Source organism: Oncorhynchus gorbuscha, linkage group LG06, assembly GCF_021184085.1.
Source record: "Oncorhynchus gorbuscha isolate QuinsamMale2020 ecotype Even-year linkage group LG06, OgorEven_v1.0, whole genome shotgun sequence".
In the NCBI taxonomy this organism is placed as follows: domain Eukaryota; kingdom Metazoa; phylum Chordata; class Actinopteri; order Salmoniformes; family Salmonidae; genus Oncorhynchus; species Oncorhynchus gorbuscha.
The window spans coordinates 19,813,604-19,827,007 of NC_060178.1; the positions used below are offsets into that span (position 1 = coordinate 19,813,604).

General features: G+C 42.4%; 1 protein-coding gene across 1 annotated transcript; it reads right to left on the bottom strand.

Moving 5' to 3' along the window:
* Positions 1-1,879: 1,879 nt before the first annotated feature.
* LOC124037038 (MICOS complex subunit MIC13-like) lies at positions 1,880-3,554 on the bottom strand. Its single transcript, XM_046351660.1, has 4 exons — positions 3,368-3,554; positions 2,792-2,948; positions 2,645-2,696; positions 1,880-2,549 (listed from the first exon to the last, which is right to left on the bottom strand). The coding sequence occupies exons 1-4, from the start codon at positions 3,394-3,396 to the stop codon at positions 2,452-2,454; spliced, it is 336 nt and encodes a 111-aa protein (XP_046207616.1). The 5' UTR covers positions 3,397-3,554; the 3' UTR covers positions 1,880-2,451.
* Between the last annotated feature and the right edge of the window lie 9,850 nt (positions 3,555-13,404).

Genomic DNA, 13,404 nt, shown 5'->3' on the forward strand with positions numbered 1-13,404 from the left:
GACAACAACCCTAAGCACACAGCCAAGACAGGCAACATCCGCACTGAGCTAAAGGGTAGAGCTGCCGCTTTCAAGGAGCGGGACTCTAACCCGGAAGCTGATAAGAAATCCCGCTATGCCCTCCGGTGAACCATCAAAGGCAAAGCATCAATACAGGACTAAGATTGAATCATACTACACCGGCTCCGACGCACGTTGGATGTGGCAGGGATTGCAAACTATTAGACTACAAAAGAAAGCACAGCCGAGAGCTGCCCAGTGACACAAGCCTACCAGACTAGCTAAATTACTTCTATGCTCGCTTCGAGGTAAGTAACACTCAAACATGCATGAGGGCATCAGCTGTTCCGCAGACTGTGTGATCATGCTCGCCGCAGCTGATGTAGGGCCTTTAAACAGGTCAACATTCACAAGGCCGCGGGGCCAGGCAGATTACCAGGACTTATACTCTTGAGCATGTGCTGACCAACTGGCAAGTGTCTTCACTGACACTTTCAACCTCTCCCTGTCCGAGTCTGTAACACCAACATGTTTCAAGCAGACCACCATTGTCCCTGTGCCCAAGAACACTAAGGTAACCTACCTAAAGGATTACCGACCCGTAGCACTCACGTCTGTAGCCATGAAGTGCTTTGAAAGGCTGGTCATGGCTCACATCAACACCATTATCCCAGAAACCCTAGACCCACTCCAATTTGCATACCCCCCCTAAAGATCCACAGATAACTTCATCTGCATTGTTGGTTAAGGGCTTGTAAAGTAAGCGTTTCACTGTAAGGTATTCGACGCATGTGACAAACCTGACAGAGCTTGAGATGATCTGCAGAGTAGAATGAGAGAAACTCAGGTGTGCCATGATTGTAGCGTCACCCATGAAGACTCGAGGCTGTAATCGCTGCCCATGGTGCTTCAACAAAGTACTGAGTAAAGGGTCTGAATACTTATGTAAATGTGATATCAGTTTTGTATTTGTAATAAATTACCAAAATTTAACAGCATTTGCTTTGTCATTATGGGGTATTGTGTGCGGATTGATGAGGGGGAAAAAACAAACAATTTCAACAATTTTAGAATAAGGCTATAACCTAACAAAATGTGGAAAATGTCAAGGGGTCTTACTACTTTCCAAAAGCACGGCTTCTACTTCTGTAGTGATTGCTGTTTGGGGTTTTAGGCTGGGGTTCTGTATAGCACTTTGTGACATATGATGTAAAAAGGTCTTTAAAAATACATTTGATTGTATAGACACTACTGTTCAAAAATTTGGGGTCACTTAGAAATGTCCTTGTTTTTGAAAGAACACATTGTCCATTAAAATATCTTCAAATTGTTCAGAAATACAGTGTAGATATCTTTTACGTTGTAAATTACGTAGAATGTATGCACACATGACTGTAAGTCGCTTTGGATAAAAGCGTCTGCTAAATGGCATATATTATTATTATATTATTATTACTATTGTAGCTGGAAACCGCAGATTTATGTAATATCTACATAGACATACAGAGGCCCATTATAAGCAACCATCACTCCTGTGTTCCAATGGCACGTTGTGTTAGCTAATCCAAGTTTATTATAAAAGGCTAATTGATCATTAGAAAACCCTTTTGCAATTATGTTAGCACAGCTGAAAACATTTTCTGATTAAAGAAGCAATGAAACTGGCCTTCTTTAGACAAGTTGAGTATATGGAGCATCAGCATTTGTGGGTTCGATTACAAGTATAGTTGATGATTCCTGCCATAGGCTTACTGTTAAAATACACATGGCAGGGTACTCAGAGCAGAGCAAAATTCAGTTGGTGGGGCAAAAACAGTGGGGAAACACTGATTTAAAGTACACAGCACATAATCAGTAAAGACAGATCCCACCAAAGGTCTCATATCGGACATGTTTAGGTTTATTTCACACTCTTAAATAATATATACACATACGCAAAACAATACATTCTGTATTGGATGGGATAGATATGGAATCAGGTCAAAGTCAGAACATACCAAATATATCAGCCTTGAGATAAAAAATAAATTGTACAATTAACATACACACAAGACATAACACTAAATGTCAATCAATGTAATTTATTTTGGGTGCAGGTCTTGCTGTGGTATCCAGATAGTTTTTTTTACTCAAAGTAGCATTAAGCAATGCATTCTGCTTGTGTTGACAAATTACTATCATCCCAATAGAATGCAAATATTGAGTTCTGGCATTATCAGCAACTACACATTCCACAAATCAACACTGGCCTTGGCTTAATTCCACTGAATTTACTGTACCACTGCATTTTATAGTTGATGTGCTATGCTTTCAAAGCAAGCAACTTATACAGGAGGGCTGTATGTATTTGCACCAGTGTTACTCCTGAGGATTTGGTTGTGATTGCATAGGGACCAATCCAAAACAGAAATTAGGTTCTTAAAATGTCTGCTAGTTGCAGGATGTCACTTTTCATTTGGTGAGGTCTTTCAGGTACTGCAAGCCTTGGTTGGTGTAGCCACCTAATGCTGTAGGGCCCGATGAGAGAGCAGATATGGATGACTGCACCCCTGGAATGAAATAACAGAAACTCTTGAAATTGCTCAATTTTAGACTTGTAAGTCTGGAAAAGTCCTTTATGACTCAGCTGTCAACCATTTCTTACCCGAGTTCCACGCCTCGACAGGGGAGAATCCCATTTTTGGGAAGGCTGGAAGCTAGACGAAAACAATATACGTTTAATCCTCCCTCAACTCCATAGTGCATTATTCTGGCTGTCAGTTAAATCACAGTACAATAAAGGCATATTTACCTCAAAGCCAAAATACTTCACCCACTCATCCACTGCAGGGGGAATGGCAGCTTTAGCTTTTCCAAGAACCTCTGAGCCCTGCGCACTTCCCCCTAATAGTCCAGAATCATAGGTAACATACAAAGCACCTCCTGCAATAGTCACCTTAGTGGCCAACCTGTGAGAGAAAAAGAACGACACTGAGATAAGACAACTAAGTGGATGGGTAAGTGCCACGTATTTGATGACAGAGAAACATGCCTTGTTAAACGTTACACCTGGCATGAAAGTGTACAAACACATTCACGTGTTAAATGCACAATAAGTACATTCATAACTTGAAAACCACCACACATATTGCATCAACGTTTGCTAGCTATCTGGCATATCTTTGCTAGTTAACGTTAACCAGTTATTGTTGTTAGCTACATGTTACTAGCTAGTTAACTAGCAGATCGTGTGCTGTTTAGCTAGCTGGCTGGATAGACTAATGGACATAAATTCAAAACTAAATTAAAGCTAGCTACTACAGTTAGCCAACTAGCTAAATGTTAACTTGCTCACCAGCTTGTTAGCTATACTTTCTCGAGAACTTACTTTAAAACAGGCAATAGCTTAGCAGCCATAGTGTCACAGGTAAATCTATATATTTCTTGAATTAACGTTGTGTATTTACTGGCTAGTTGCAACAGCACACATGAAATGAATGAACTCGACAACGAAGAGTAACCGGCTAAGCTACCTCAATAACTACGTTGAAGGGCAACCCCGTGACACAGTTATTCTTTAAACGATTTTTTAACGAGAGTAGCGGATTCGCAAAAATGTAATACATAAAAATAAATATATTTAGAGACGGTTATGTTTCAAATCATTTATATTACACTACAAATCATATTTTTTTCTGGATTTCGTCTGGGTATAAAAACGAATAATGATAGAAAAAGTTCGTGATTATGCTGAAGCTGCTGTTGATGGGGGAGGGGGATGCGGATTTTATTTACGTGTACATTTCAGAACACAAGAAAACATGTGCATAAATGTATTTACATTTAACTAGACAAATCAGTAAAGAACCAATTCTTATTTACAATGACAGCCTACCAAAAGGCAAAAGACCTCCTGCAGGGGCTGGGATAAAAAAAAAGTAAGAGGTACTCTGGCCTTCTAGGCAGAGTTCCTCTGTCTAGTGCCTGTGTTCTTTTGCCCATCTTAATCTTTTCTTTTTATTGGCCATTCTGAGATATGGCTTTTTCTTTAAACTCTGCCTTGACTTTGAGACTGGTGTTTTGCGGGTACTATGTAATGAATCTGCCAGTTGAGGACTTGTGAGGCGTCCGTTTCTGTTTGCTGATAATGGGCCCCTGTACACTTATGTAGATATTCCAGCTACAATAGTAATTTACAACATTAGCAATGTCTACACTGTATTTCTGATCAAATTGATGTTATTTTAATGGACAAAAAAAGTGTTTCTTTAAAAAACAAGGAAATGTCTAAGTGAGCCCGAACTTTTGAAAGGTAGTATATATAATATATATATATATATATATATATACTACCAGTATATATATATATAGGACAGAACACACATCACAACAAGAGAGACAACACAGCACTAGATAAAGAGAGACCTAAACACAACAACATAGCAAGGCAGCAACACATGACAACACAACATGGAAGCAGCACAAAACATGGTACAAACATTATTGGGCACAGACAACAGCACAAAGGGAAAGAAGGTGAGACAACAATAAATCACACAAATCAGCCACAACTGTCAGGAAGAGTGTCCATGATTGAGTCTTCGAATGAAGAGATTGAGATAAAACTGTCCAGTTTAAGCTTTTGTTGCAGCTTGTTCACTAGTTGCAGTAAACTGATAAAAGTAATCAAGGCACAATAAAGTTAGAGACATATTTATGACTGTAATAATGAGGGGGATAATAATAGGCCTATCAATAATAATAATAATATCTGCTGTTATCATTTTATTGCTCTGGTTGGTGCACCCTAATTGATTTAGCCTATAATTTAGCTGGCTGCACCCCCTCCCTATAATAATAGGCACATTCAAGTTGATAATTTTTGTTAAGTCGGTGACCATCGTTGGTCTCCGCCTTTCAAAGTGTGTTGCATTACAGGGATTTTTTTTGTCTGACTTGTGCCTACTTGTCGACTGCATGAACTTTACAACAACCATGTGATGAAGTTTAGACTGCAGTTGACTTCAATTTTCTGAAGTTGCTCCTCACTAGCTTGAACTTGCAGTCATCCCCTGCATTGTGGGAGGCACTATTCATCAACCAATCATTAGAGTGTTTTTGTTTGACCTACATGAAGGAACCGCCTTCGCCGAAGGAGGGACATGCAGGGATCATGGCGGAAATGGATGCCAAGTCTGAATCAGGAACAGTGTTGAGTAAAGTTGAAGATGATGACTGTAAAATCGCAGTGTCACATAATGGAGGAAAAAGGAAATTGTCTAAAATTGGAAAGGATGATGAGTCAGATAAGTATCTGTTTCTTGTTGGGATGCGTTTTTATTTTATTTATAAGGCTGTGTATCTGAGAATCCTATCATAGCCAGGGTGTTGATGGAGGTAGGTATGGGATACTTCAAGAGAACCCAAGATGTCCGTTCTATTGGCTAACATGCAATCATTGGAAAATAAAATTAGTGACCTACTGTAACGGGTGTCGTCGTTGGATGAGGAGGAATCGGACCAAAGCGCAGCGTGGTAAGTGTTCATGACTTTTATTGAACTGAACACTGAAACAAAAATAACAAGGTGAATAAACGAACCCAAAACAGTCCTGTCAGAAAACAGAAAACAACTGGGGAAAAAGCTACCTAAGTATGGTTCCCAATCAGAGACAACGATAGTCAGCTGTCCCTGATTGAGAACCATACCTGGCCAAAACAAAGAAATACAAACCATTGAAAAAAGAACATAGAATGCCCACCCAAATCACACTCTGACCAAACCAAAATAGAGACATAAAAAGCTCTCTAAGGTCAGGGCGTGACACCTACGAGCAAGATTAAACTACCAACGGGATATTAAAAATTGTAATATCTTCTGTTTCGCCAAGTCGTGGCTGAAAAACGACATGAAAAACATACAGCTGGCAGTTTTACACTGTATAAGCAGGATAGAATAGCAGCCTCTGGTAAGATGAGGGGTGGTGGTCTATGTATATTTGTAAACAACAGCTTGTGGACGATATCTAAGGAAGTCTCAAGGTTTTGTTCGCCCGAGGTAGAGTATCTCATGACAAGCTGTAGACCACACTATCTACCAAGAGAGTTTTCATCTGTATTTTCCATAGCTGTCTACATACCACCACAGGCCGATGCTAGCACTAAGACCGCACTCAATCAGCAGTATCCTGCCATAAGCAAACAGAATAAACACTTATCCAGAGGTGGTGCTCCTAGTGGCCGGGCACTTTAATGCAGTGAAACTTAAATCCATTTTCTACCTGCATGTCAAATGTGCAATCAGAGGGAAAAAAAACTCTAGACCACTTTTACTCCACACACAGATAAGCATACAAAGCTCTCCCTCGCCCTCCATTTGGAAAATCTGGCCATAATTCTATGCTCCTGATAGAAGACAATATATAAGCAGGAAGAACCAGTGACTCGGTCAATAAAAAATTGGACAGATGAAAAAGATGCTAAGCTAAAGGACTGTTTTGCTAGCACAGACTGGAATATGTTCCGAGATTCTTCCGATGGCATTGAGGAGTACACCACGTCACATGCTGACCAGACCGGACACGTCGCGTGCGCGAGCGACACAAAATAAATGTAGAAATCCATTATATTAAATTATTGCACCCACACTGCTCGCGTGCGCCAACGAGCGTCTGCGATGCCAAGGGCTAAAATAGAAGTCATTCCTATTTTTGATGGAGATCGTGCTGAAAGTCCTGCCTCTCCCATCTCCTCATTGGTTTATAGAAGCAGGAACCCATGTGCCATCTTACATTTACATTTACATTTAAGTCATTTAGCAGACGCTCTTATCCAGAGCGACTTACAAATTGGTGCATTCACCTTATGACATCCAGTGGAACAACCACTTTACAATAGTGCATCTAAATATTTTAAGGGGGGTGAGAAGGATTACTTTATCCTATCCTAGGTATTCCTTAAAGAGGTGGGGATTTCAGGTGTCTCCGGAAGGTGATTGACTCCGCTGTCCTGGCGTCGTGAGGGAGTTTGTTCCACCATTGGGGAGCCAGAGCAGGGAACAGTTTTGACTGAGCTGAGCGGGAACTGTACTTCCTCAGTGGTAGGGAGGCGAGCAGGCCAGAGGTGGATGAACGCAGTGCCCTTATTTGGGTGTAGGGCCTGATCAGAGCCTGGAGGTACTGAGGTGCCGTTCCCCTCACAGCTCCGTAGGCAAGCACCATGGTCTTGTAGCGGATGCGAGCTTCAACTGGAAGCCAGTGGAGAGAGCGGAGGAGCGGGGTGACGTGAGAGAACTTGGGAAGGTTGAACACTAGACGGGCTGCGGCGTTCTGGATGAGTTGTAGGGGTTTAATGGCACAGGCAGGGAGCCCAGCCAACAGCGAGTTGCAGTAATCCAGACGGGAGATGACAAGTGCCTGGATTAGGACCTGCGCCGCTTCCTGTGTGAGGCAGGGTCGTACTCTGCGGATGATGTAGAGCATGAACCTACAGGAACGGGCCACCGCCTTGATGTTAGTTGAGAACGACAGTTTATTGTCCAGGATCTTCTCATTGGTTATATCCACGTGGGTGATTGAAAGACAAACTTTGTTGCCGGTTGTCATGGGAATACTATGAATGTTTAGATGAGATCACCATATAAGTTCAAAGATGAAAAGGCCTGGAAGGAGGAGAGATGACTAGAAATGATTCGGTTGGCCGTTTTATGTGTGAATTAATTGTCGGAGTAGAGGTCCTTGTGCATTTCAGGTAAAATAACAACTCAATGTTTATATCCCAGGACAAATTAGCTAGCAACAGCAAGCTAGCGAAATGGGACAAATTAGCTAGCAACAGCAAGCTAGCTAAATAGGACAAATTAGCTAGCAAGTGCAAGCTAACTAGCTAAATTGCCATACATGTTTAATGCTTTTCGACCTGTCCCCAAATTAATGTCATTGGTTCAGAGTTTGTTTTGATATTTTAACCTGCATGTCGTGATCGCGTTTGGTGTAGGGGAACAAAATACATGTATGCACGATAGCTCACGATGGCGCACACGCGCAGCCGGTTTGGGTTCCGTGTTAGTCAGTGGCCTCATCAATAAGTGCATCGATGACGTCGTCCCCACAGTGACTATATCTACATTCCCCAAACAGAAGCCATGGATTACAGCAACATCCGCACTAAGCTAAAGGGCAGAGCTGCTGCTTTCAAGGAGCGGGACTCTAACCCGGAAGTTTATAAGAAATCCTACTATGCCCTCCGACGAACCATCAAACAGGCAAAGTGCCAATACAGGACTAAGATCGAATCGTACTACACCGACTCTGACTCTCGTTGGATGTGGCAGTGCTTGTAAACTATTACAGACTACAAAGGGGAAGCACAGCCAAGAACTGTCCAGTGACACGAGCATACCAGACAGATTATCAGGATGTGTACTCCAAGCATGCGCTGACCAACTGGCAAGTGTCTTCACTGACATTTTCAACCTCTCCCTGTCTGAGTCTGTAATACCAACATGTTTCAAGCAGACCACCATTGTCCCCGTGCCCAAGAACACTAAGGTAACCTGCCAAAATGACTACCGACCATAGCACTCATGTCTGTAGTCATGAAATGCTTTGAAAGGCTGGTCATGGCTCACTTCAACACCATTATCCCAGAAACTCTAGACCCACTCCAATTTGCATACCACCAACAGATCCACAGATGATGCAATCTCTATTGCACTCCACACTGCCCTTTCACACGTGGACAAAAGGAACACCTATGTGAGAATGCTATACATTGTTCAAAACCATACTGCCCTCAAAGCACATCACTAAGGTAAGGACTGCAGGATTTGAGTCCCTGGCGGCGTAGTGTGTTACTGATGGTAGGCTTTGTTACTTTGGTCCCAGCTTTCTGCAGGTCATTCACTAGGTCCCACCGTGTGGTTCTGGGATTTTTGCTCACCGTTCTTGTGATAATTTTGACTCCACGGGGTGAGATCTTGCGTGGAGCCCCAGATCGAGGGAGATTATTAGTGGTCTTGTATGTCTTCCATTTCCTAATAATTGCTCCCACAGTTGATTTCTTCAAATCAAGCTGCTTACCTATTGCAGATTCAGTCTTCCCAGCCTGGTGCAGGTCTACAATTTTGTTTCTGGTGTCCTTTGACAGCTTTTTGGTCTTGGCCATAGTGGAGTTTGGAGTGTGACTGTTTGAGGTTGTGGACAGGTGTCTTTATACTGATAACAAGTTCAAACAGGTGCCATTAATACAGGTAATGAGTGGAGGACAGAGGAGCCTCTTAAAGAAGAAGTTACAGGTCTGTGAGAGCCAGAAATCTTGCTTGTTTGTAGGTGACCAAATACTTATTTTCCACCATAATTTGCAAATAAATTCATTAAATCCTACAATGTGATTTTCTGGATTTTTTCCCCCTCATTTTGTCTGTCATAGTTGAAGTGTAGCTATGATAAACATTGGGAGAACTTGCACAATTGGTGGCTGACTAAATACTTTCTTGCCCCACTGTATATATTTATATCTTTTTTTTGGGGGGGGGTGTTAGAATAGCATTTATGTATTTTGTGTATAGTTCTTTCTTTCAAAATGTATCACTGTACCAATTTGGCCACTTGGGTACATTTGTTTGGGACACCTGGGTGACTTCATGCTCAATGTCATGTAGCTTGCTCATTTTGAAGTTATCTGTCCAAAACTTTGCTCAGCTATTGTTGCCATCTTATGTTCATCATTCAAATCATCCACAGCATCCTATCTGTATGTTTGGCTGTTCTTGGTCATTTGAAAGATGATGCAGCAACAATAGAAAAACAGAAAACGTATGTTTATTTCCTTGTATTTTCTTCTACCAGATCTATTGTGTTATATTCTCCTACATTCAATTCACATTTCCACAAAATTCAGAGTGTTTCCTTTCAAATGATATCAAGAATATGCATATTCTTGCCTCTGGGCCTGAGCTACAAGCAGTTAGATTAGGGTATGTCTTTAGGCAGAAATTGAGAAGAAGGGGGATACCCCAAAGAAGTTAAGCTTCCTTCCCCTGCTTTTGATCAGCTCCTTTTGTTGGTAGTGTTCAAATTTTTCTTGGACCCTTGGTCTTGTTGCTCCGAGCTCCAAGTCTGTGTACTCGGTGGAAAGCCACCTTGTTTACAGTCTCTATAGGAAGTTTCAAGGCGGATTGCATGAATTCTCTGATCGCGCCCTCTGGATTACAAAACACATTTTCATGCATGCTACGACTTTGCATGTCTAGTAGCGACTCGTTCATCACCCTGTTTTCCCTAAGTAGACGATCCATGTCGGAATCGTGGATTTCTACCTTGGCTGTGAGTGTCTTGTTTTCTCTTTGGAGCGTGAGAACTTCACTCTGGCTGAACTCCAAACTTCCCCTCAGCCCTGCTACCTCCTCACACAACTTTTCCAGTGTTGCATGGATTCCAGCAAGAGCACTAACCTCTACCCCAATGGTAAGTAAATAGTCTGTGTCTGTAGATGAATCTGTTTTTATTTTTTTTGTCGGGTTAAAGTTATTTTGTGAGGTGGTCTGATCTTTCCATGATGGAGTATGTTGTTCCTCCATAGAGGAAAGCTGTTGGTACTTGTCGATTTCCCTCAGGATCTCCTTAGTGTTCAGATTGGCTCTTTACTGCAACCAGTTGTTTTACGAAAAGACAACAATGAGTCTTTCCCACGACAACGATAGGTGTCTGTAGTACAGCCAGCTAGCACTCGCGGAGTCCACGCAAAAAAAGGAACACAAACTTGCAGTTCCAGCTGTAAAGGCTAACCGCGTCGTGGAATCCTTCGCAACAAAACTTTAGTTCGGATTAAAAACAATTTAATGAAAATGTTTTAATATAAACAACAAACCGAGTGTGGATGTTCTGTTCCCTGAGGCCAAGCTTCCTGCCATCCAGGAACTTTATACCAGGTGGTGTCAGAGGAAGGCCCTAAAAATTGTGAAAGACTCCAGCCACCATAGACTGTTCTCTCTGCTACCGCATGGCAAGTGGGACCAGAGCGCCAAGTCTAGGTCCAAGAGGCTTCGAAACAGCTTCTACCCCCAAGCCATAAGACTCCTGAACATATAATCAAATGGCTACCCAGACCTAGAGAAACCTCTCTAGGTTTCTTCATAGGTTCTGGTCTTTCTAGAGAGTTTTTCCTAGCCACCGTGCTACTACACTTGCATTGCTTGCTATTTGGGGTTTTAGGCTGGGTTTCTGTACAGCACTTTGTGACATCAGCTGATGTAAGGACTTTATAAATATATTTGATTGATTTGAGAAATTGAATTGAGAAAGCAAGCGACTCTAGTGTTGATGATATAGTAGTAGATACACCCCAGCCATTAGTGAATGTTTGTCAATCAAGAGAACCGGACATGCTTTGTGTGAAGAAGGTGGATTTTGTGCCGTTTATTGCAATGATTATTCATTGTACTGCTCAAGTGTTGAAGAAATCCTCAAAATTGGACATCAGAGCCTCCCGGGTGACGCAGTGGTCAAGGTCGCTGTACTGCAACGCCAGCTGTGCCATCAGAGTCTCTGGGTTCGCGCCCAGGCTCTGTCGTAACCGGCCACGACCGGGAGGTTCGTGAGGCGACGCACAATTGGCCTAGCGTCGTCCGGGTTAGGGAGGGGTTGGCCGGTAGGGATATCCTTGTCTCATCGCGCACCAGCGATTCCTGTGGCGGGCCGGGCGCAGTGTGCGCTAACCAAGGTTGCCAGGTGCACGGTGTTTCCTCCGACACATTGGTGCAGCTGGCTTCCGGGTAGGATGCGCGCTGTGTTTAGAAGCAGTGCAGCTTGGTTGGGTTGTGTATCGGAGGATGCATGACTTTCAACCTTCGTCTCTCCCGCACCCGTACGGGAGTTGTAGCGATGAGACAAGATAGTAGCTACTAAAAACAATTGGATACCACGAAATTGGGGAGAAAAAGGGGTAAAAAAAAACATTATATAAAAAAAAGAATTGGACATCCTTGTGGCTGCGACAAGAAACGTTTCCGGGCTTGAAAGAATTCACAGCAGAAGACCTGCAAGGGGTACTGGCAACGGAAGAAGTATCGCCCTCCCAGGCTCCTGAGCCTGTGTAGGGATCAGATTGCACAGGATTTTATTAACAGAAGTAGCTTGGATTTTGATTAATGTTTTTTGGGATATTTCACAACCCCAATATTTTACTGCCGCTATTCATATGTATACAGTGGATATGTACAGATAAATGTGATGTTTGACGCTTTCTCAACCCCAATTGATAGTCCAATGCAGTGGAGACTGCTGAGGGGAGGACGGCTCATAATAATGGCTGAAATGGAGTCAATGGAATGGTAGCAAACATCTGGTTTCCATGTGGTTGATACCATTCCATTGATTCCATTCCAGCCATTACTATGAGCCGTCCTCCCTTCAGCAGTCTCCACTGGTACAATGTACACACATACACGCATATTTTCAGTTTGTGAGTGTGTGATATGGGGGTTGGAGACATGTTTATTTTGACAATACAAAGAAAAACTTTTATAAACAATGGCTGATGCACCTCCCAACTTCTTCACTCCGGGACTTTGGTCTATAGTCGGTTACAGGTGTAAAATAAAAACCTGAAACTAGATCCCCTACATACTGGTCTTGACGAAAAGACAAAAACTGTTTAACCAATCCAGTATATGTGGAAGAAGAGTTAAAATAGTGTCACCTTGTTAACAACCAAAGAGCAAGTTGCATCACAGGCTGTCTTTCCATTTCAAATCAAATCAAATGTATTTATATAGCCCTTCATACATCAGCTGATATCTCAAAGTACTGTACAGAAACCCAGCCTAAAACCCCAAACAGCAAGCAATGCAGGTGTTGAAGCACGTTGGCAAGGAAAAACTCTTTAGAAAGGCCAAAACCTAGGAAGAAACCCAGAGAGGAACCAGGCTATGATGGGTGTGTAACGGTTTTCTAGGTGTGGTGAAGGAGAGTCGGACCAAAACGCAGCGTGTAGATTACTATTCATGTTTAATGAAAAAAACACACGTAAACACGAATCAATACAAAAAACATAAACGTAACGAAAACCGAAACAGCCTAAACTGGTGCAAACTAACAGTAGATAGTTACAAGGACACTAAGGACAATCACCCACAAAACAACCCAAAAAATATGGCTGCCTAAATATGGTTCCCAATCAGAGACAACGATAAACACGTGCCTCTGATTGAGAACCACTCCAGACAGCCATAGACTCTGCTAGATCACCCCACTAGCTACAATCCCACTATATACCAAAACCCCAAGACAAAACACACCACAATACAAAAACCCCATGCCACACCCTGTCCTGACCCAATACATAAAGATAAACACAAAATACTTCGACCAGGGCGTGACAGAACCCCCCCCCCCTAAGGTGCGGACTCCCGAACGCACCTCAAAAC